Consider the following 23,682-nt stretch of genomic DNA (forward strand, 5'->3'; position numbering starts at 1 on the left):
TAGGAGGCTGAGACATGTTGATTCTGGGAATGTTGCAGGATATTTGATCCCACTGTGATTCCTGAGATTGTGAACTGTAGAAACCTGTCTTTTGTTTGGTGTGGTTAAGCCCTAACACACACTTCTAATCCAAGAACTTTCTGTTTATTTAAAAAAGGTGATTAAGGTGTGGCTCAGCCAGCCTTACGCACACCTTTAACGCAGGAGTTAATAAAGTTAACCCTAGGTCAAGAGGCAGAGCAAGAAACCAGATGACAGGGATTAAAGGGTAGGAGGGGTGGGGGCTGAAGAGATGGCTCAGAGGTTAAGAGCACTGGCTGTTCTTGCAAAGGTCCTGAGTTCAATTCCCAGCAACCACATGGTGGCTCACGACTATTTATAATGTGATCTTGTAGCGTCTTCTGGTGGGCAGGAGTACACGCAGGCAGGACACTGTATACATAATAAACAAACAAACAAATAAATCTTCAAAACAAACAAACAAACAAAAAAACAAGAGTAGGAGGGGCTTTGAGTTGGATTTTTAGCTCCTCAGCTTGTTGGCCTTTGGCCTTTTTGGCTAGCAAGCCTTTGCCTTGGGTTTTTTGGCCTTTTCTTCCTGGGCTGTCAGTTGAGCAATTAAGCCTTTGGGCTTTCTCCATTGGGATGTGAGCTGAGTAGTAAGGTCAGTTGTTGTTTTCTCTGCTTCTCTGAGCTAGCTGATTTTCAACCCCAGCATCCAGCTTCCGAGTCTTTATTGGTAAAATCGAACCATCTGGGATTTTCATTTAAAACAACATGGGATTCTCCAGCTAACCAGCCTAGTATAATAGGAAAACTCTAAGGCAATTACACACACACACACACACACACACACACACACACACACATCTCCCTCTTAAAAAAAGAGAAGGGGGTGGGAATCAAAGTGGATGGCTCTTGAGGAAAAACATCCAAGGCTGATTTCTGATCTGCACATAAGTGATAGACACACACAAACACACAGAGAAAGAGGAAAAAGCATTTATGACAAGGCGTGTATATGACACACTCCTGGAATCCAAGCACTCGGGAGGCTGAGGCTGGAGGATAGTCGGATCTCGGCTAACCTGGCCTAAAATGAAGACCTAAGCCACCTCAGAAAACAAACCAAGAAAAAAAAAAAAGAGGATTCAAAGTGTGGCTGAAGAGACAGCCTGGTGAAGAGCAGTGTGTTACTTATTTTCCAGAGGATCTGCGTCCGGTTCCCAGCACCTGCGGGGCTGCTCACAGCCTCTGCTAACCCCAGCTTCAGGGGCTCTCACACTCCTGGCCTCTTTGGGCACCTGCATTCACACGCACACACCCACACACAGGCACACACACAGAACGCATTATCTTGAAAACTTAAAAAATAAAACTATTTAAAAACTCAAAGGTCCGAACAAAACACAAACCCTGAGATGGAACTGTGGATTGACAGCCTCTGCTTTGCAGGGACAACAAAAGGCCGCATTTGCAGTATCCTGTGCTTATGTTTTCCACTTGTTCTTTCCACTGTGACGGGCTGACTTACTGAAATTGCATGTATTTCTTTACATCTTAAAAATAAAGAAGTTTTCTTTTCCCATATCGAAAGATAATAAATTATTTAGGCTAATCACTATACCAAGGAAAGGCCTGTGATTTTCTTTTATAAAAGATTTATTCAGATATTAATTTTTATATATGACCTTAATCAAAAGGTTGAAAGCGATACCAACTTTTATTCAGAGTGTTAGCTTTCTGTTGCTGTGACAGAATATCTGAAGGGAAAAAAATCAATTCAAAGGACGAATTGTTTGGTTTGAGGTTTCAGAGGAGTCAGTCCACACTTGGCTAGCTGCATTACTTTCAGGTCTGATAAGATATAAAAGGACTTTTATTCTCCTGGCTCTATTGTTAGCTTGTAGGCTAACTCTCCTTCTGCTAACCTATGCCTAATGCTGGAAGCTTCTAGCCTACATACAATCTAACCTAGGTCTAGAATGTTTTCAGCCTCTGGGACTTACTGCTTAATAAGCTCACCCTTTCTTGTTCTTTCTGAGCTCTGGGCTGGCTGGTTCAGCTCAGCTGTTCTGGCTCAAACTCTTCTCCCAGCTGATTTATTTAATCTGGCTTCTCTCTTGGCCCGGAATTGCTCTGCTTGGCCTCAGACTAACTCAGCAATCTGCTCTTCATTTTCTGACTCCGTCCCTCTTGACCTGCGTTCTCTCTCTGGAGCCCATCTCTCTATTACTGTCCTGGTAAAACTGCCTCCTCTCTCTGTAACACTGCCTCTTAAGTAACTTCCCTTTCCTCTCTTCTGGTGAGAGCTGGGTGTATCCTATCCTGTCAAATCTTCTCTGATTTGTCACCTTTTCTGCCATTCAATTAGACATCACTTTCAAACATGGGTGCTTCCTTCTACAAATTAACTTTTACCATTGTTTGGGATTAAAGGCATGTTCCACCACACCTGGACCTATGCTTTTCTTTAACTGATACTTGCTCTATAGCAGGCTGGCCTCGAACTCAGATCTGCTTGCCACTGTTTCCTGGATTAAAGCCATGTTTGTATTCCAGCTGGATCACACAGGCCTAGAAGGTCTTTGGATGTGATCTCTTGCCAGAATAGCCATGTTCTGAGTTAACATTCCTCTACAGTAAGGCAGAACCTTATGTCAGGGAACACCAAAGCTGCTTAGCCGGTGAATCAGAAAGGGGAAGGAGTGCGTGGAACACCTCAGAGCACAGTCCTGTCATAGCAGCCCGTGAGCCTGTGAATTCATCCAGGGTTGAAGCCATGCACAGCCAGCAATCTAATCATCACCATGAACACAGTTGCACTGCGGGGTTAGGCCTTTAACACATAAGCCTGTGGGGACATTTTAAATCCAAGCTGTAATGGAAATCTTTGTGTTTATATAGGAAAGAAGTTTCAGACTATTAAACATAAACAGCTGCAAAAAAGTTTGTCAGTTTGGCTAATGTCTGCACATGTGAGAGATATCCATGGGTCCAATTCAGGCTTTACCAGGGTTTGGTTCTGTACGGCGGTTACAATGTCCGTACTCTAGTGATCACTATTCTCATCAGTATTGTGTGACATGTGGCATAGTTGGTACTCAGTCTAACTTATGGGGTGGCAGTTATTGCTATCAATTCTCTCTCTCTCTCTCTCTCTCTCTCTCTCTCTCTCTCTCTCTCTCTCTCTCTCTCTCTCTCTCTCCCTCTCTCTCCCTCTCCCTCTCCCTCTCCCCCTCCCTCCCTCCCTCTCTCTATCCCTCCTTCCCTCTCCCTCTCTCTCTTTCTTTCCCCCCCTTTGGTTTTTTGAGACTAAGTTTCTCTGTGCCCTGACTGTCCTGGAACGCATTCTGTAGATCAGGCCAACCTTGACCTCAGAGATCCATCTTCCTCCACCTCTGGGTGTGTGAGCCATCAATGCTCAACTTTTTTGTTCGTTTTGGTTTGTTTTTTTTTGTCTTGCTTTCATTTATTTATTTTTTTTAAAGATTTATTTATTTATTAAGTATACAGTGTTTTGCTTGCACGTACATCTGCACACCAGGTGTGCACCAAATCTCATAGATGGTTGTGAACCACCATGTGGTTGCTGGGAATTGAACTCAGGACCTTTGGAAGAACAAGCCAGTGCTCTTAACCTCTGAGCCAGCTCTCCAGCTCCTTTTTGTCTTGCTTTTAACATTTCTCTTTTATTATTCAGTTAATGACAGTAATAGAAGATTTGCAGTGTTTGGGTGTGGAGAAATGTAAGACTTTTATGCAAAGTTAGGATTATTCTTACTGTCAATTTCTCTTCTAAATATGTTCACAGTGGGTACTAGCACCAATTAAAAAAAATATTTACTTATTTTTATGTGTATTGGTGTTTTGCCTACATTTATGCCTGTGTGAGGGTGTCAGGTCCCCTAGGACTGGAGTTATAGACAGCTGCTGCACTGCTATGTGGATGCTGGGAATTGAACCTGGGTCCTCTGGGACATTAGCCAGTATTTTTAACCAGAGAGGCATCGCTTCAGCACCATACACCAATTTCTACAAGTTCAGTTGCCCACGTGTTTCTGCCTCTAGCAGCACACATGTTGCAGCTGGGCCACTGTTAGCGCCCCATGCTTGGGAATAGCATGCTGCCTAACTACACTTCATACCTTGTGGTCTGCTGCTTGGACACCTCTCAGTGCCCTTGTGGGTGTCAAGTCCTGTGTCTCCTGCTGACGTCTTTGTGCTCACATTTCTAGGATGCCCCTGCCAGTTCAGTTCTTACTTATTCTGTTTGTTTGTTTGTTTGTTTGTTTTTCGAGACAGGGTTTCTCTGTGTAGCCTTGGCTGTCCTGGACTTGCTTTGTAGACCAGGTTGAGCTTGAACTCACAGAGATCCACCTGCCTCTGCCTCCCAAATGCTGGGATTAAAGGCGTGCGCCGCCACCACCCCATTCTTATGCCTCAGATTGTACCTGGAATCTTCCAAGAAGTCCTGTTATTTTTGTCTTTCAAAGACTGAGGTAGTTTCCTTCTTTTTAGGTCTGCAAGGATTTTCTCCCAAAGCTCTAAAAGAATCCAGTTTCTTCACAAACCCTGAGAAGTTAAGAGCACAGCTCCTACAGGTTCAGACAGAGCTGAATAACTCAAAGCAAGAATACGAAGAGTTCAAAGAATTAACTCGGTAAAGTGCAGATACACATGCTTACCTGGTTCCTTAATACGTTAATGTTAATAATAGATAATTTGGCATATTTCTTAAAATATGAACCTTTCTAGCAGGTAACTTGGTTTGTTCTATAGAAACACCAATTTCTCTTGTGTCCTTTACTATATGTTTGATAGTAGGTCACATGAATGTTTTAAGCAGTGCTTACCTGTTGAGTATCAGTTCAATTTGCAGGATAAGTTCATCCCATTACTAAATTTAAATCACAGTTACAAACTAAATTAAGATCTTTTAGAAATTAAAGATTCAAAAAAAAAAAAAAAAGATTCATTGATGCTTCATGCTCATTGTGTAAAAGGATAAACTGCCCTGATGATATAACAAAGGCTGGTCGGAACATAAAATAACCTAGAAGTGTTAGTTTTGAAAGAGAGGCCTGCCATTTACTAATTGAACACCTTCAATAATCACTAATCTCTGAGCTCATTTACATACCTGGGAGATGAAGATAACGATTTGTCAGGTATTTCTGATTCAAACGCCAATTTGCCTGAGAGTAGGAACTGTAGTGTGTTTGTACCTGTTTAACCTTACTTATTCCTGGAGGACTAAGTCTTCACTGTCTATTAGGAAAAAGCAACTAGAATTAGAATCAGAGCTTCAGTCTTTGCAAAAAGCAAACCTCAATCTCGAAAACCTTTTGGAAGCAACAAAAGCCTGCAAACGCCAGGAAGTTTCTCAGCTGAATAAAATACATGCTGAAACTCTTAAGGTAGGTATCTGGAGCTTCTTTTTAAATTGGAGCAGTCTCTTTTATTAATAAAAGTTATTTCCAAACACAGGTGGTATGCATCATCACTGCCTGGCTTCAAGTTCCATTTTAAAACCATATTACAGCTTTGTATGCAGCTGTATTGAACAAATGGGTGCAAAGATACGGTGGGTTAGAGGGCCTCTCTAGTCACCTACTCTTGCCCCCAAGTAACGACACAGAGACCTTAGCTCTGAGGTGCTAGAGCTGGGGAGATGTCCAGCCTGTGCTAGCCTGTCTCCTGCGGCCACACGCCTCGGGTCCCTTTCCATGCTGACCCTGCCTGGGCCATTTCTGCTCCATCACGTCAGTCCTTGTGGCCATGTGCTTTCTCCACCTGATTCTGGGCTCTACCCCCACCTCTTGGTCCCTACCCCTCGACTCCCTTTTGCCCAGCTGTGGGCTCTGCGGCTTCTTTATTAACTGGTCAGAGATAATTAGGGAGCAGTGTCACACAACATTGATCAACGACTATGCCTGCTCATGTCCAGACGGTCACAGTAATGATGACACAGTGCACTGCAGTTCCTGCTCTAAAGACATTACTCAGGGGGACGGGGAGGGAAAGGAGGGCCTGCAGAAGGAGGAGAGGGTGATTGAACGTGTGCACAGGTGGGCGGGCAGGTGGGCACGAGCCATGAGGGCAGAGTGAGAGAGGAGGGGGGTGTCCATGACAGACAGACAGACAGATGGAGAGGATCCGAGAGGAGGGGCTGGGCGGAGCCCTTGTGTCAGGCACACACATGATGTGCACCTTGTGTTGGCAGATGGTAATGTAGGAGGTTGCTAGGTCCCTGGGGTGGTAGTGGAGCTGCCTGTGCGCTAACACCGACTGCAGCCAGACCTGGGGGCACAGAAATCATCTGAACACACAGCACGTACACAGCGCACCAGACCATCCCCCATAGAAGGCTTTATTTCCATTTGGTCCTGTGCTTCAAGAACACATCCTCTTTCGATAAACTGATGAATACAATTTTAATTTTTTCCTGTTCATAATCTCTCTCTATATGTTTCCTTTGTATTACTGTTTCTTTCCACATCACTGTTCTGCAGATAATTACCACTCCAACCAAGGCCTATCAACGCTGTTCTCGACTGGTGCCAAAACTGAGCCCTGAGGTGGGCAGCTTTGGCTTTCTGCACACGCACAGCTCTGGCAGCTTAGATAACGACATATTAAACGAGCCGGTGCCACCTGAGATGAGTGAACAGGCTTTGGAGGCCATTTCTGAAGAGCTCCGAACTGTGCAGGTAATACTTGAATCTTAGGAAAAGGAAATAATTGAATGTTCATTTAAGTAAAATTTGTGTACTAGTTTAACTCCCTATGATATTTATCTTTTCGTATATAAAATGATAGGTATCTCTGCTGATGAAATAAGCCAATTCAAGTTAGATTTAAAATATTTTAAAAGGGGCTGGAGAGATGGCTCAGAGGTTAAGAGCACTGACTTGTTCTTTCAAAGGTCCTGGGTTCAATTCCCAGCAACCACATGGTGGCTTACAACCATCTATAATTACATCTGGTGCCCTCTTCTGGGCTGCAGGCATACATGCAAGGAAAATACTGTATACATAATAAATAAATAAATCTTTAATAAAAAATATTTTAAAAGGACATGTTTTTTTGGGAACCAGAGCTCCTAGGTGAGTTCACCATCCTTATGGGATGACCCCAAACTATGGCGGGCAGGGTTTTAAAGGATTGCAGGGAAGGAAAATGACACCTCTGCCCAGGGCTGGACTCGTGTCCTGACAGGGCCATGTGTGGTGGAGGGCTTGAGAATCTGCTGACTTGGAGTTAGAGGGGTAGGGACAGCTGCCAGGAGTGCAGAACTAGGCCCCACAGGCTTTCCTTGGGGTGACAGGGTTGGAGAGAGAAGGGGGTCATGTTGGGGAGGGACTGTGGCACCCAGAGATTCCAGCCAGATATAAATGTTTCTGTCTCGAGACAGGATTTCTCTGTGCAGCCTTGGCTATCCTGGAAGTTGATCTGTAGACCAGGCTGGTGTTGAACTCACAGAGATCCACCTGCCTCTGCCTCCCGAGTGCTGGGATTAAAGGCGTGTGGAACACTACCCGGTTATTTTAGTTTATTCTTTATTGTAAAAATCATTCTCCACTCTCTGTGGCATTAGACTTTGTGTGTGAAATGATCAGTTTGCACTAGTTTCACCTTTCAGAGCTGTTTAAATTGCAGAGTATTGTATTGGCTTGAGAAAGATATGGCACCCAACAGGGTTTTGTTATATAGATTAACTTTTGGGGAGGGTTAATGTGAATAATTAAATATCTGAATGAGCCGGTTCTGTTGGTGCATGCCTTTAATCCCAGCATTTGGGAGGTAGAGGCAGGTGGATCTCTGTGAGTTCGAGGCCAATCTGGTCTACAAAATGAGTCCAGGACAGCCAAGGGTACACAGAGAAACCCTGTCTCGAAAAACAAAAAACAAACGAACAAAAAAAATCAGAATGAGCTAATGGTGATGAAGCTTTAATATGTAGGTGCAGGTTCATTGGCAGCAGCTCAGAAAGGAAGGGAGAGTGTGCCCTGAGTGTGGGAGAAGGGAGGGAGAGTGTGCCCTGAGTGTGGGGGAAGGGAGAGAGAGTGTGCCCTGAGTGTGGGGGGAGGGAGGGAGAGTGTGCCCTGAGTGTGGGAGAAGGGAGGGAGAGTGTGCCCTGAGTGTGGGAGAAGGGAGGGAAAGTGTGCCTAAGTGTAGGGGAAGGGAGGGAGAGTGTGCCCTGAGTGTGGGGGAAGGGAGAAAGAGTGTGCCCTGAGTGTGGGGGAAGGGAGGGAGAGTGTGCCCTGAGTGTGGGAGAAGGGAGGGAGAGTGTGCCCTGAGTGTGGGAGAAGGGAGGGAGAGTGTGCCCTGAGTGTGGGAGAAGGGAGGGAGAGTGTGCCCTGAGAATGGGGGGAGGGAGGGAGAGTGTGCCCTGAGTGTGGGAGAAGGGAGGGAGAGTGTGCCCTGAGTGTGGGAGAAGGGAGGGAGAGTGTGCCCTGAGTGTGGGAGAAGGGAGGGAGAGTGTGCCCTGAGTGTGGGAGAAGGGAGAGAGAGTGTGCCCTGAGTGTGGGGGAAGGGAGGGAGAGTGTGCCCTGAGTGTGGGGGAAGGGAGGGAGAGTGTGCCTGAGTGTGGGGGAAGGGAGGGAGAGTGTGCCCTGAGTGTGGGGGAAGGGAGGGAGAGTGTGCCCTGAGTGTGGGGGAAGGGAGGGAGAGTGTGCCCTGAGTGTGGGGGAAGGGAGGGAGAGTGTGCCTGAGTTCGGGGAAGGGAGGGAGAGTGTGCCCTGAGTGTGGGAGAAGGGAGGGAGAGTGTGCCTGAGTGTGGGAGAAGGGAGGGAGAGTGTGCCCTGAGTGGGGGGGAAGGGAGGGAGAGTGTGCCTGAGTGTGGGGGAAGGGAGGGAGTATGCCCTGAGTGTGGGGGAAGGGAGGGAGAGTGTGCCCTGAGTGTGGGAGAAGGGAGGGAGAGTGTGCCCTGAGTGTGGGAGAAGGGAGGGAGAGTGTGCCTGAGTGTGGGGGAAGGGAGGGAGAGAGTGCCCTGAGTGTGGGAGAAGGGAGAGAGAGTATGCCTGAGTGTGGGGGAAGGGAGGGAGAGAGTGCCCTGAGTGTGGGAGAAGGGAGGGAGAGTGTGCCCTGAGTGTGGGAGAAGGGAGGGAGAGTGTGCCCTGAGTGTGGGAGAAGGGAGGGAGAGAGTGTCCTGAGTGTGGGAGAAGGGAGGGAGAGTGTGTTCTGAGTGTGGGAGAAGGGAGGGAGAGAGTGCCCTGAGTGTGGGGGAAGGGAGGGAGGAAGCAGAGAGGTGGGAAAGGGGCCAGAGAGATGTGGCAGAACCAGAATGTCTGGATTATACAGTGAAGGGTCTCTGGGAGAAGGGTCGCCCGCCCCAGGGAGAGGTCAGGGCCTGCCAGCCACGCCCTGCAGCAGACCTAACAGAATGTATTTGAAATAACTTGAAATTTGGTTATGTTGGGATCCTACTTGTTTATTAATTAAAATTGATCCCTTTTTCCAGTAAAACTTAGAATCTCAATTCCAAGTTTTGTAATGAATACTCCATTGGAATGGATACCCCAAATCTCAATTATTTTCCTGTTCCAGGCAAGAGAGACCTTGGTGATAAAATAAAGTCTCTAGAGGGCTTTGTAATTTATTTCATAAATATATACATGTACTTACATATGAATATATATATTGTGTAGTGTTGCAGGGTACTTGATCTAAATGTGACCCATGAGATTGTGAACTGTAAAAATATACCTTTGATCCCATTGTGATCCCTGAGATTAAATATAAATCCCTGTTTCTTGTGGTTGAGCCCCCACACACCTTTAATCCAAACTTTCTGTTTATTGTAAACAGGTGATAAGGTGTGGTTCAGCCACCCTTATACACAAGCGCTGTCTGTACACAGGATCTAATAAATTAACCCTAGGTCAAGAGGCGGAGCAAGAAGCCAGCTGACGGGGACCCACTCGGCCACCTTCCAGCTCTTATGTCCGTCTTTTTATTTATTTTTATATGTTTGTTATTCAAGACAAGGTTTCTTTGTATAGACCAAGCTGGCCTAGAACTCAGAGATCTGCCTGCCTCTGTTTCCCTAGTGCTAAGGCTCTGTAATTTAATTCAAGGGTGAATTTTGTTTGTTTTTCTTTTTTGAGACAGGGCTTCTCTCTGTAGCCATGGCTGTCCTGGACTCGCTTTGTAGATCAGGCTGGCCTCGAACTCACAGCAATCCGCCTGCCTCTGCCTCCCGAGTGCTGGGATTAAAGGCGTGCTTCAAGGTTGAATTTTAATTACTTATTTTCTTTGTGTTTGAATTTATCCGTTTTGATGAGACACACTGTTGGGTTGGAACCTCTGGTTGCCCCATCCCCACATGATCCCAGGAAACCCTGCCCCCTCCAAGAAAAGCCTCTGAGGCCTAGTTCTGCATTCCTGCAGGCTGTCCCAACCCTCTCACCTGAAGACGCCAGCCACTTAAGCCCCAACCCAGATATCTGGGCACAAGTGCAGCCTGTGGAAAACGTGTTGTTTTGCCTACAGTCCTCAAGAACCCTGTCCAGCATAGTCAGGGTGGCATGTCCTCTGGTCTTGACCCCTGCGCCTGAGGAACTGGCCCAGGAGCCCCAGCTCCCAAGTCCCTTCGCTTTTTATGCTTTTCCTCTGGCTGCACGGGCTTATTTCATCTAGTGTAGCTGAAACGTAGGAGTGATCAGATAACTTTTGAAGCTTTTGCTGTTTGCTTCTGTAAAGGTTTGAGTTCATTTTGCTTTGGTTTCTTGTCTCTTTGTGGAAGAGTTCTCTCAGCAATTAGGCTGCTTTTCTAAGGGGCTCACCTGGTGGCTTGCAGCTCTGTGCAATTCCTGTTGCAGGTGGTCCCAACCCTCCCTGGCACCTGTGGGCACCAGGCATGCAGCTGGTACATAGGCATACGTTCAAGCCAAACCACCACGCACACAGTAAAAGTAACAGGGGTTTTGTTTTTTTTAAATAGGGGCATTTTTGATAACTGCAGTGTGTTTAATGCAGGAACAACTGAGTGGTCTTCAAGTCAAGCTGGATGAAGAAGAACATAAAAACCTGAAACTTCAGCAGAACGTTGACAAACTAGAGCACCATTCTACACAAATGCAGGAGGTGAGGATCAGAGCAGAGCCTCAGGCAGCGTTGAACCACTCCGAGTAAAGGCCCTGTGAGAGAGGGCGTCTGTCCCCAGGCCCTGTGAGAGAGGGCGTCCGTCCCCAGGCCCTGTGAGAGAGGGCGTCCGTCCCCAGGCCCTGTGAGAGAGGGCGTCCGTCCCCAGGCCCTGTGAGAGAGGGCGTCCGTCCCCTGGAGCTCTTCATGCTCTTGAAGTTCTCTTCATTTTCCTTAGTAAGTCTAGTTATGCTAAGTTAGGCAACTGGTCTCAAAGTTTCATGGTAAATGTATAATAAGTAAATAGATTATAAAAACATGATTTTCTTCTCTGACCCCTTTTGAGCCTCCAAAACATTCCCAGATGAAAATTCCCTTACCAAGCCTGAGGCAACTATTTGTACTCCTCTGATAGGGATGCATTCACTGTCTGAGGCCTGGACTGCCCAGCAGTGTGTACAGGTGGACCTCTTAGCAGTGTGTACAGGTGGACCTCTTAGCAGTGTGTACAGGTGGACCTCTTAGCAGTGTGTACAGGTGGACCGCCCAGCAGTGTGTACAGGTGGACCTCTTAGCAGTGTGTACAGGTGGACCTCTTAGCAGTGTGTACAGGTGGACCTCTTAGCAGTGTGTACAGGTGGACCTCTTAGCAGTGTGTACAGGTGGACCTCTTAGCAGTGTGTACAGGTGGACCGCCCAGCAGTGTGTACAGGTGGACCTCTTAGCAGTGTGTACAGGCGGACCTCTTAGCAGTGTGTACAGGTGGACCGCCCAGCAGTGTGTACAGGTGGACCTCTTAGCAGTGTGTACAGGTGGACCTCTTAGCAGTGTGGTACAGGCGGACCTCTTAGCAGTGTGTACAGGTGGACCTCTTAGCAGTGTGTACAGGTGACCTCTTAGCAGTGTGTACAGGCGGACCTCTTAGCAGTGTGTAACAGGTGGACCTCTTAGCAGTGTGTACAGGTGGACCTCTTAGCAGTGTGTACAGGTGGACTCTTAGCAGTGTGGTAACAGGCGGACCTCTTAGCAGTGTGTACAGGTGGACCTCTTAGCAGTGTGTACAGGTGGACCTCTTAGCAGTGTACAGGTGGACCTCTTAGCAGTGTGTACAGGTGGACCTCTTAGCAGTGTGTACAGGCGGACCTCTTAGCATGTGTACAGGTGGACCTCTTAGCAGTGTGTATCAGGTGGACCTCTTAGCATGTGTACAGGTGGACCTCTTAGCAGTGTGTACAGTGGACCTCTTAGCAGTGTGTACAGGTGGACCTCTTAGCAGTGTGTACAGGCGACCTCTTAGCAGTGTGTACAGGTGGACCTCTTAGCAGTGTGTACAGGTGGACCTCTTAGCAGTGTGTACAGGCGGACCGCCCAGCAGTGTGTACAGGCGGACCTCTTAGCAGTGTGTACAGGCGGACCACTCAGCAGTGTGTACAGGTGGACCGCCCAGCAGTGTGTACAGGGGACCGCCCAGCAGTGTACAGGTGGACCTCTTAGCAGTGTGTACAGGTGGACCTCTTAGCAGTGTGTACAGGTGGACCTCTTAGCAGTGTGTACAGGTGGACCTCTTAGCAGTGTGTACAGGCGGACCTCTTAGCAGTGTGTACAGGTGGACCTCTTAGCAGTGTGTACAGGTGGACCTCTTAGCAGTGTGTACAGGTGGACCGCTTAGCAGTGTGTACAGGTGGACCTCTTAGCAGTGTGTACAGGTGGACCTCTTAGCAGTGTGTACAGGTGGACCTCTTAGCAGTGTGTACAGGTGGACCTCTTAGCAGTGTGTACAGGTGGACCGCTTAGCAGTGTGTACAGGTGAACTGCGCCTATCATCTTCATTATAGTTCATTAAACAACCGTGTTCTGTCATATTGAACCTTAAAACTAGACATTAAACACAGAACCAGCTGTACGGCCCATTATGTCTTAGCCTGCTTTCTCACTACATTCACTCTTCCCAAAGCTTTTCTCAAAAGAAAGAAGTGACTGGGCCAGACAGCAGCAAGAGTGTCTCACACAGCTGAGTGATCTGGAAAAGCAGCTTCAGGACACGCAGACCAAGAATGACTGTGAGTCTGGGCAGTGGGACACTAGCTCAGGGTCTTTCTGATCACTTAAGTCAATGTCTTCTGTTTCTTTGTCTTTATATTTTAAAGGTTTGCTTGCTTTGTTTGTTGTTAGATAGTCTTAAATTTTCATGGTAAAATTATAATAAATAAATGGGTTATAAGACATAATTTTCTTCAAGATTGCTCACAAACAAATGTTATAAGTGTTTACGTAAGTTTATGTTAGAGCTGGCCTCTGTTGCCTTACAAATTTGAAGATCTGAATTCAGAACCTAGAACCCACATAACAAGCAGGGCATGGTCACACACACTCACACACGGTTGTCCCGGTGAGGTCAGGCTGGGCATGGTCACACACACTCACACACGGTTGTCCCGGTGAGGTCAGGCTGGGCATGGTCACACACACTCACACACGGTTGTCCCGGTGAGGTCAGGCTGGGCATGGTCACACACACTCACACACGGTTGTCCCGGTGAGGTCAGGCTGGGCATGGTCACACACACTCACACACGGTTGTCCCAGTGAGGTCAGGCTGGAAGGCAAAGGAGAGCAGATCCCAGCGCAGTGTAATCTAATCTAGCCTACTTAGTAAAGCTCTAGGCCAGGGAAAAGAGTGGAAAGTACCTGAGCAGCTACACGCACGTGTGAACAAGCACACCTGAAAACATGCACACAAGTTTTATGTGCTGACCTGTACACATGTGTGTATGAACAAGCACACCTGAAACATAAACACATAAAGTTTAAAGTGCTTTAAAAATGAAATGTCTTTCATTTGAAAGCTGAGTTGCAGTAATATTAAAAAAGTAAAGTATAAATATTTATATACATTTCTATGTGTGGGGTATCTTTCCCACTTTTTTCCATCAAAGCATTTTCAGATAAGCCAGGTAATCCAGCAATTAGTAGGTGAGGACAGGAGGTTCAGAAGTTCATGGTCCTTGGCTACACAGCAACTTGGAGGTCAGCCTGGGTTGCATGAGATCCTGTCTCTAAAACATTTTCAGTAGTTTGTAGTACATCTAGAAAGTCATTAATCTAGTTTTCAGTTGGAGTTTCGTTTTGAGATTGGAAGTATTTAACCCATCGTGAAAAGCTCTGGCCCATGACTAAAGCATTTCAACAGCGAAGAGCACACCACTTCAGATACATTGAGCCTCACAGCTTTTCCTTATGGTAATAGTTTTGTTGCATGTTCTACAGGGGAAAAAGATCTTAAAACATCAAGTTTTAAAAGGAACAGATCTTTTTAAAGTTACAAGTATTATCTGTAGGCCCAGCTAGCAATCAATCAAGACACAGACACTTGTTATATTTAAGATAGTCTTAGTTAACCTGGGGCAGGGCAGATATCAGTCCTCTAAATTGCCTCCCATAGTGGGGCCTCAGGCATGGGATCCCTGTCTCCATCCCATGCCTCCTACTTCTAATAACTTCTATCAAGCTACCTCCCATCCATAATCCCAAATACTTGCTCATGTTCTTCGTCTGGGCTGGATTCTCCATCCACGCTGCCAGCCATGTGTTTCTCCTCCAGCTAACCCATGGCGGCCTTCCTCTCTTCCCTTCAGGTCTCCTTCTCCCGGTAACAGTCCTTCTTCCCAGAATTCCTCTTTCTCCTAGCCCCACCTATCTCCTTTGCCCTGCCCAGGTGAGATGGCTTTTTATTAAGCAAAAGGTTGGTTGCAGAGATAGTAAGCACTAATTAGCATCAAAATACATCGGACCATCTTCCAAGAAACAGATGTTAACTCTTGCTGTTTGAGCAGAAATGTTGAACAGCTGGTGTGGTGGCATCCTTCTGTAATCCCAGCACTCAGGAAGTGAGAGCAGGAAGGGGAGGTGCTCAGGGCCATCCTTGGTAAGAGTAAGACCAGGCCAGAGCAAAAGAAATGTGTGTGCCACCCAGACCTCCGGAGAGGACGCAGGTGGAGAGCGTGTGCTTAGTGCTTAGTTGCTGCTGCGTGGCCTTGCGGTGGTGGGTTGCATTCACCTGCCTCCTTTAGGCAAAGGACCTGCAGAGGGACCTATTGAGACCTTGGTTTCTTTGTTTTCCAGTTTTGAAATGTGAAGTGCATGACCTGCGAATTGTTCTTAACTCTGCTGACAAAGAACTTTCTTTGGTGAAACTCGAGTACAGCACCTTCAAAGAGAGCCAAGAGGAAGAGCTGAGCCAGCTTTCGGAAAAGCACGTGCAGGCTCAGCTGCAGCTGGACAATGCCAGGTAGCGTGGTTCCCTGTTGTTCAAGGTGCCTGCTTGGTTGCTCTTAAAACTGCGTGAACTTTACAGTCCCAGTTCACAGTTCATACCGCGTAAGCCAGTAAGTGCACTGCGTTTTCTTACACCAATTGGCTTCAGTACAAACTGGTTTTGTGTGATTTTTTTTTTTTTCTTTTTTCTTTATGTTTTTTAGTCTCTCTGTGTAGCCTTGGCTATCCTGGACTTGTTTTGTAGACCAGGCTGGCTTTGAACTCACAGCAATGTGCTTTCCTCCACCTACCTGAGTGCTAGGATTAAAGGCGTGTGCCACTGTACCCAGCTATTTCTGGTTTTGTTTTTTTGTTTTTTCTTTTTTAAGCCTATTGATTTGTTTTTGTATGTTTTGGGTTTTGTTTTTCTGAGACAAGGTCTTATTATGTAGTCAAAGGCCTGGCCTGACTTCACTCTGCTGCCTGAGTGCTTGTGTTAAAGGCGGAGGGCACAATACCATACCTAATCTCATTGACTCTTAACTTCCGTTAGTTGTGAGCTAGCATTAGAGCAGTGCAGTGTATCTACTGAGATATGTGTTTAAGTGCTGTCTTGAAGGCAGTGCTTATCCCAGCCTTTATCTTGGTCAAAGTGTAATTATTGTTAGTGTCTCTGGATCTATAGGAAGTCACCTCGACACCCAGTGGTTGTCATGCTGTGAGTGGTGGAGTGCACCACTGCCGTGTGCTCCTTATTACTTTCTGCTGCCTGTCAGCATTCCTCACACCCTGACACACACATGTCCCCAGCTGTTCACTGTCAGCATTCCTCACACCCTGACACACACATGTCCCCAGCTGTTCACTGTCCCTTGTGATTTGCTGCTGCTTCCCTCCTTTATTTTGCGCAGCGTGTGGTTAGCTGTTTGTCACCCCGGACATCTGTTCTGCATAGTTTAGAGGTGAGATTGTTGGCTGTATGTTGGATGACTGCTGGGAACTGCACACAGCGCAGTGTGTTAGGAAAGGAGCAAGAAGGTGTAACTGACAACCAGAAGTCGTTCTTGGCCAAGGCGCTATTCTCTTTGGCTCAGGAATAAGCTGTATTTTCTACCCTAAAACATCTTCCTGAGCTAGGTGGTGTCATAAATGGCCGCTCAATTAACCACACGAGCAAGCATGTGGAAGAGATGTTTCAGGCTCACACCCCTGAGTCTTCTGGTTTAGTGGTTCTCACGTGGCACCAAGTGTGTCCATGCAAGGCCATGACAGCTCTCTGACAAACGTAAATGCTTTGTGATAGAAAAAACTTGAATTTCAAAGTCTGACTCATAGGAAAAAATGTTTGTACTTTGCATTTCAAAATGTTTTCCTGGTAAAGACTAGAAAATGAAAAGCTTCTTGAGAGCCAAGCGGTGCCTGCAGGACGCCTACGAGAGCCTGCAAGAAGTCATGAGGTTCGAGATTGACCAGCTTTCCAAAGACCTCCAGAACTGCAAACAGGAGAATGAAACGTTAAAGTCTGACCTGCATGTAAGTGATGGGTACGTGTGGCTGGCGGCTGTGTTGTGGACCTGTGGCTCCTGTAAGTGATGGGTAGCGTGTGGCTGGCGGCTGTGTTGTGGATCTGTGGCTCCTGTAAGTGATGGGTAGCGTGTGGCTGGCGGCTGTGTTGTGGGCCTGTGGCTCCTGTAAGTGATGGGTAGCGTGTGGCTGGCGGCTGTGTTGTGGCCTGTGGCTCCTGTCCTGTGCTCTCTCACTTCTATACCAACCTCAGTGCTTGATCTTTTTTAACTGCCTGATACTGGAACTGTGACTGCAAACCTAATATATGTTTGTCTTTTAGAATTTGGTGGAGCTTTTTGAGGCAGAAAAGAACGAAACAACAAGTTATCATTACAATTTGAAGAAGATAAAGAAAACAGCTCTAAGTGAGTGTTGCTAACTCTTCTTGCTTAGATCATTGTTCAATGCTATACTCTTTATTGTGCTTGGGGACTTTGGGGTCACTGTGTAGTATAGGCTGGCCTTAATGCTGCAGTCATCCTGCCTGAGTATCCATTGCCGGCATATAGGCATCCATATGCTGCACGCTTTTAACTCGTGCATGACACTGTGAAGAGCTACTCCACTGGGGGTGAGCTTCAGTGATAGCGCACTTGCCTGTTATGCTTGAGGACCTGGCTGGAATCCCAGCAACACAAAATTTCTTTGAGAGAGAGAGAGAGAGAGAGAGAGGAGAGAGAGATTATTTTCCTTTAAAGCATTCCAAAGTGAACAGCAAAGTTTATATAGTGGTCCGTGAAGAAAGAAACTTTAGCCGGGCGGTGGTGGCACACTCCTGTAATCCCAGCACTTGGGAGGCAGAGGCAGGCGGATCGCTGGGAGTTCGAGGCCAGCCTGGTCTACAAAGTGAGTCCAGGACAGCCAAGGCTGCACAGAGAAACCCGTCTCGAAAAAACCAAAAAAGAAAAAAGAAAGAAAGAAACTTTAGTTAGCATGCACTTAAGTAACTAACTAACTGTGACACTTATACATAGACAGCTGACAATGTGAGGGCCATCTGTTAGCAAGTCACAACATGAATAATACGACTAGTTAACTTTGTTCTGCTGTTGTTGTTTGGGTTTTGTTTTGTTTGTTTTGTTTTTGGTTCGGGTTAGTTGGTTGGGGTTTGCTGTTGTTTGTCTGTTTGTCTTCTGTCGCCCTATATCAGTCTTTTTTTTTTTTTTAAGAGATTCATTTATTTTATGTTTATGACCGCTCTGTTTTCATGCATGCCAGAAGAGGGCATCAGATCTCATTACAGGTGGTTGTGAGCCACCATGTGGTTGCTGGGAGTTGACACAGGACCTGTGGGAGAGCAGTCGGTGCTCTGAGCCTCTCGGGCATTGCTGCAGACTCCCATCAGTCTTTTTCTATTCTTTTTTCCCCCCAGAATCTAATTCTTTCTTCCTTTTCTCCAAGTTCTTTTTCTTTCTATCCCAGGGAGTCTCTGCCAGTAATCTCATGATCACACTAGAGAGAATACTTGTTTTTTGGTCACTACTTACAGGATTCTTTTGTGACTATCCCTGGCCCTGGTACACTGGGTTGAAGGGCAGCACGTCCCTACTTGAGACGTAGAGAGCTAGCACTTAGTCATATCTGGTGAGCCAGGGCAGTGCTGTGGGCTCGAGAACACATAGAGTGAAACAGTGGATGAGACACCCTGGTGGTGGTCATGAATTTCACATTCTGTCTCAGACAGGTAGGTAATTAAATACAAAACACTGGAGAAAAATAAAGAGTTGTGATACAAAATCAATTCCTCACTAAATACTTAAATACATCCGACTTCCTGACCTCCTTGAGAATATGCTTCCTAACCCAGGGTTTGCCTCGTAGACTTCACTTGAGGGGAACTTAATTTCTTCTGGTGTGACATTCAGCTCATGTTTTCATTAATTCTTCTTTTTCCAGAGAAATCTTAAAGGTTCTTGAGGCTGTGCGTCAGGAGAAACAGAAAGAGATGGCCAAATGTGAACAGCAGGTCAGCTTCTTACTCTGAATATAGAATTTTAAATTTGTAGCTTTTATTCCTGAAGTTACAAAAAAGAAGGTGTTTAAACTTTTTTTTTTTTCAGCATTAGAAATCGCTAATATGGGCTGGGCATGGTGGCACACACCTTTAATCCCAGCCCTCGGGAGACAGAGGCAGGTGGATCGATGTGAGTTCAAGGCCAGCATGGTCTACAAAGTGTGTCCAGGACAGCCAAGGCTACACAGAGAACCCTATCTCGAAACACGCCCCCCCCAAAAAAAAAGAAATTGCTGATAAAGAAACTGAAATTTGACTGGGTTTATTGCTCTTGTTGCCAGGTTCAAGCTCAGGGCTTCTGCCACTGAAGTACATCCTAGCATAGACCTTGTTTGTTTTGTTTTTTGTTTCTGAGACAGGGTCTGTCTGTGTAATTCTGGCTGGCCCGGAGCTTGCTATGTAGACCAACCTGGCCTCCAGCACACAGAGTGCTGGGATTAAAGGCATGTGCCATCACACTTGGCCACGCTTGATTGTATGAGGCAGAGTCACACTGTAGCTGAAATTGACTCTATACCGAGCTTACCCTGAAATTGAGAGCTTCCTGGCCCTGCCTTTGAAGTGATAAGGTTGTGATGACACCTGACTAGCTCTGTTGTATTTGAGTTTTCTTTGTTTTTTTGGTTTGTTTCTTTGTTTGTTTGTTTGTTTGGTTGGTTGGTTGGTTGGTTGGCTGGCTGGTTTTATGAGACAGGGTTTCTCTGTGTGGCCCTGGCTGTCCTAGAGAACTCACTCTGTAGACCAGGCTGGGCCCCTGAACTCAGAGATCTGCCTGCCTCTGCCTCCCAAGTGCTGGGATTAAAAATGTGTACCACCACTGCTTGGCTTGAATATTCATTTTTATTGTTGCACCTTTCTCTCCAATCTGTCTCTGTCCCCCACCCCCATGTGTATATGTAAGTAGATCAGAGAACAACTCTGTGGCTCAGTTTCTTCCTCTATCTGTATGGGTTTAGAGTGGAACTTAAGCACTAGGCTGTACAAGGCTCTACTTGGCCTCATGAGCTGTCTCACCAGTCAGGGTTCTATTATTTTAACCCCTTCTAATTCCCAGGTGGCTATAATGATGGCTACTGGTACTAGGTGAATGCCACAAAACCCCCTGTCATCCTGGCCTTGTTAATATAGTTGCAAATGTACAAAGCAGTTATCACTTGTTTTATATTGTTTCTAAACATGTGTGATGTAATTATTTTCTAAAACTGTGTTTCACCATAGATGGCGAAAGTGCAGAAACTAGAAGAAAGCTTGCTTGTTACTGAAAATGTCATCAGTTCTCTGGAAAAGTCTAGAGATTCTGATAAGGTTGGAGTTTTATGCCTCTGTATTTTGTTCTTAATTTGTGTTGGTGTGGTGTCTATTTAACATTAGAGACATGGTTTTTCTATGTAGCCAGAGCTAGCTTTGAAATCACATTCTTATACCTAAACTCCTGGGATATGTGTCACTGTACCTACTTTACTCCTTAAGAAAAGCCACTGACAAACTCCTGTCTGCTGCAGCATCTCCACCCTTCTGTCTCCCGCAGCATCTCCACCTTCCTGTCTCCTGCAGCATCTCCACCTTCCTGTCTCCCCGCAGCATCTTCACTTTCCTGTCTCCTGCACCATCTCCACCCTCCTGTCTCCTGCAGCATCTCCACCTTCCTGTCTCCTGCAGCATCTCCACCTTCCTGTCTCCTGCACCATCTCCACCTTCCTGTCTCCTGCACCATGTCCACCTTCCTGCCTCCCGCAGCTTCTTCACCCTTCCTGCCTCCCGCAGCATCTCCACCTTCCTGTCTCCCGCAGCATCTCCACCTTCCTGTCTCCTGCAGCATCTCCACCTTCCTGTCTCCTGCAGCATCTCCACCTTCTGTCTCCTGCAGCATCTCCACCCTCCTGTCTCCCGCAGCATCTCCACCTTCCTGTCTCCTGCAGCATCTCCACCTTCCTGTCTCCTGCAGCGTCTCCACCCTCCTGTCTCCCGCAGCATCTCCACCTTCCTGTCTTCCTGCAGCATCTCCACCTCCTGTCTCTGCAGCATCTCCACCCTCCTGTGTCCTGGAGCATCTCCACCTCCTGTCCTCCTGCACATCTCACCTTCCTGTCCTCCTGCACCATGTCCACCTCCTGCCTCCCGCAGCTTCTTCACCTTCCTGCCTCTCCCGCAGCATCTCCACCTTCCTGTCTCCCGCAGCCAATCTCCACCTTCCTGTCTCCTGCAGCATCTCCACCTTCCTGTCTCCTGCAGCATCTCCACCTCCTGTCCTCCTGCAGCATCTCCACCCTCCTGCCTCCTGCAGCATCTCCACCCTCCTGCCTCCTGCACCATCTCCACCTTCCTGTCTCCTGCAGCATCTCCACCTTCCTGTCTCCCGCAGCATCTTCACTTCCTGTCTCCTGCAGCATCTCCACCTTCCTGTCTCCTGCACCATCTCCACCTTCCTGTCTCCTGCAGCATCTCCACCCTCCTGTGTCCTGCAGCATCTCCACCCTCCTGTCTCCTGCACCTCTCCACCCTCCTGCTCTCCCGCAGCATCGTCACTTTCCTGTCTCCTGCAGCATCTCCACCTTCCTGTCTCCTGCACCATCTCCACCTTCCTGTCTCCTGCAGCATCTCCACCCTCCTGTGTCCTGCAGCATCTCAACCCTCCTGTCTCCTGCACCATCTCCACCTTCCTGTCTCCTGCAGCATCTCACCTTCCTGTCTCCTGCAGCATCTCCACCTTCCTGTCTCCTGCAGCAATCTCCACCTCCTGTCTCCCCGCAGCTCTTCATTTTCCTGCCTCCTGCAGCATCTCCACCTTTCTGTCTCCTGCACCACCTCCACCTTCCTGTCTCCTGCAGCATCTCCACCTTCCTGTCTCCTGCACCATTTCCACCTTCCTGTCTCCTGCACCATCTCCACCCTCCTGTCTCCTGCAGCATCTCCACCTCCTGTGTCCTGCAGCATCTCCACCTTCCTGTCTCCTGCACCATCTTCACCTTCCTGTCTCCTGCAGCATCTCCACCCTCCTGTCTCCTGCACCATCTCCACCTTCCTGTCTCCTGCAGCATCACCCCCTCCTGGATGACTCATAGAACTCTGCCGGTCCATGTACATTTAGGCCCTTTAAGTGTGCTGGAGAATGGAAACCTCAATAGGTGACTTGTTACATAACTTCCACTTCAAATTACTCTAGTCCTTTGTGAAGTAGTCCTGAATGGCTTCGAGCTTACTGTGTAGACCAGATTGGCCTCAAATTCATAGAGACCCACCTGTGTTTGCCTTCCAGCACGGAGCTGAAAAGTGTGTGCCACCACGTCCAGCTGGAATGCTGATGTTACTCTGACCTGTTTTTACAGACTATAAGTTCTTGATACAGAGTCTCAGATCCTTAGGGTTGATGTGGCCAGTACAGTAGAAATGACCTGTCTGTCCAAATATAAAAAGTGAGCATAGTGAGCTGTGCCTATCATACCTGCACTTTGGAGATCGAGGCAAGAATCTCAGTAGTAAAGATGCCAGCCCGAGCCACATAGTGAAACTCTATTTCCAAGAGAAAAAAAAAGAATGCTGTAAAAGGTAGAATGTCATATATTTTGCTAAAGTAAATTGACTTCCTTTGTTGCAATTAGGAATCAGAAGTTCCGTATTTTTCAACAAGTAAAATGACTGGGCATTTAAGATGAACCCCAGCTTTTCCAGTTATAGCTTGAAATATACTCGCTGTATAAGAGTTCCCCTCTTCCAACGCAAACCCTGTGCAACAGACTGGAGCATGTGTCTATTTGTAGGCAGGGCACAGAGAGTCAGGCAGACAGCCGGGGCCTATGCTGCCCCTTTAAGGTGGCTCCATACTCCACACAAAGACCCACAGCCCTCCGAGTCGAGTGGACAGCCAATGCACTCTCACGTTCTCCTCCTCCTCCTCGAGGTGCAGGAAGATGATTGCAGCTTGCCCCTCCCTGCTTCATACTCCCACACAGAGCCATGGTACAACCCCATTATATGTGTCAGAACATATGAAGCAAGGGGAAGCAAGCGCAGGTAAGTACTCAGCATCTAAGATGACCCCCTGAGTTTGGCATGGATTTGGGCGATTAAAAAGTTGTCTTATGCGCTGAAAACACGGTAACTTGGTGTTAGCTGCTTTACTTACTGAGGGCAAATGTCCTGAAAATGTCTGTCGTAGGAAAGATTGAAGCAGCCGGGTGTGGCTCCATGTTCATAAGAAGCCGGGTGTGGCTCCATGTTCATAAGAAGCCGGGTGTGGCTCCCATGTTCATAAGAAGCCGGGTGTGGCTCCATGTTCATAAGAAGCTCCTGTAGCTGCTATTGAGCCTCCCCTAATAGGAAGCAACAGAGGGCTTGTGTGGGACCTGGGCTGCCTTAAACCCTGGTACCCACTTCTCCGGCTAGGCCTCACCTCCCAAGTCACCCCAAGCTCCCAATACGGCACCCTCACCTGGGAGTCAAGTGTTCAAACAGAAACTGAGGAAAATCTTATTCCAACTGCAGCAGCTCATCCTTTAAAGTGATCTCCATAATGGCACTGGTTTTGAAGATAATGTTTTTATCCTTTTCAGGAACTTGTCGGCAACCTCATGAACCAATCCAGGAGTTAAGAACATCAGCTGGTGAAAAAAGCAGAAACCATAGACACCCTGAAACAAGAGTTGCAGGATATGAGTGTAAGTTCCGTCACAGGCGCCGAGCTTGAGCTCTGCACAGTTCGCAGGCTCCTCAGGGTTTAGCTGCTGTTTCAGCTGGTAAAAAGACGGCATGGTGGGTGGAGT

At 47.2% G+C, this 23,682-nt stretch overlaps 1 protein-coding gene across 1 annotated transcript in view; it reads left to right on the top strand.

Annotated features, from left to right (window-relative positions):
- LOC127184165 (kinesin-like protein KIF15) overlaps positions 1-23,682 on the top strand; it is a 67,434-nt gene that overhangs the window by 26,416 nt on the left and 17,336 nt on the right. Inside the window, 13 exon segments of the mRNA XM_051140409.1 lie at positions 4,522-4,663; positions 5,279-5,420; positions 6,516-6,713; positions 10,984-11,091; positions 13,043-13,148; positions 15,211-15,376; positions 16,724-16,757; positions 16,759-16,875; positions 17,189-17,210; positions 17,213-17,273; positions 18,805-18,874; positions 20,141-20,227; positions 23,473-23,577. Of these exon segments, the coding sequence (XP_050996366.1) occupies positions 4,522-4,663; positions 5,279-5,420; positions 6,516-6,713; positions 10,984-11,091; positions 13,043-13,148; positions 15,211-15,376; positions 16,724-16,757; positions 16,759-16,875; positions 17,189-17,210; positions 17,213-17,273; positions 18,805-18,874; positions 20,141-20,227; positions 23,473-23,577 (1,358 nt within the window).

This window comes from Acomys russatus, chromosome 32, assembly GCF_903995435.1.
Source record: "Acomys russatus chromosome 32, mAcoRus1.1, whole genome shotgun sequence".
NCBI classification, from domain to species: domain Eukaryota; kingdom Metazoa; phylum Chordata; class Mammalia; order Rodentia; family Muridae; genus Acomys; species Acomys russatus.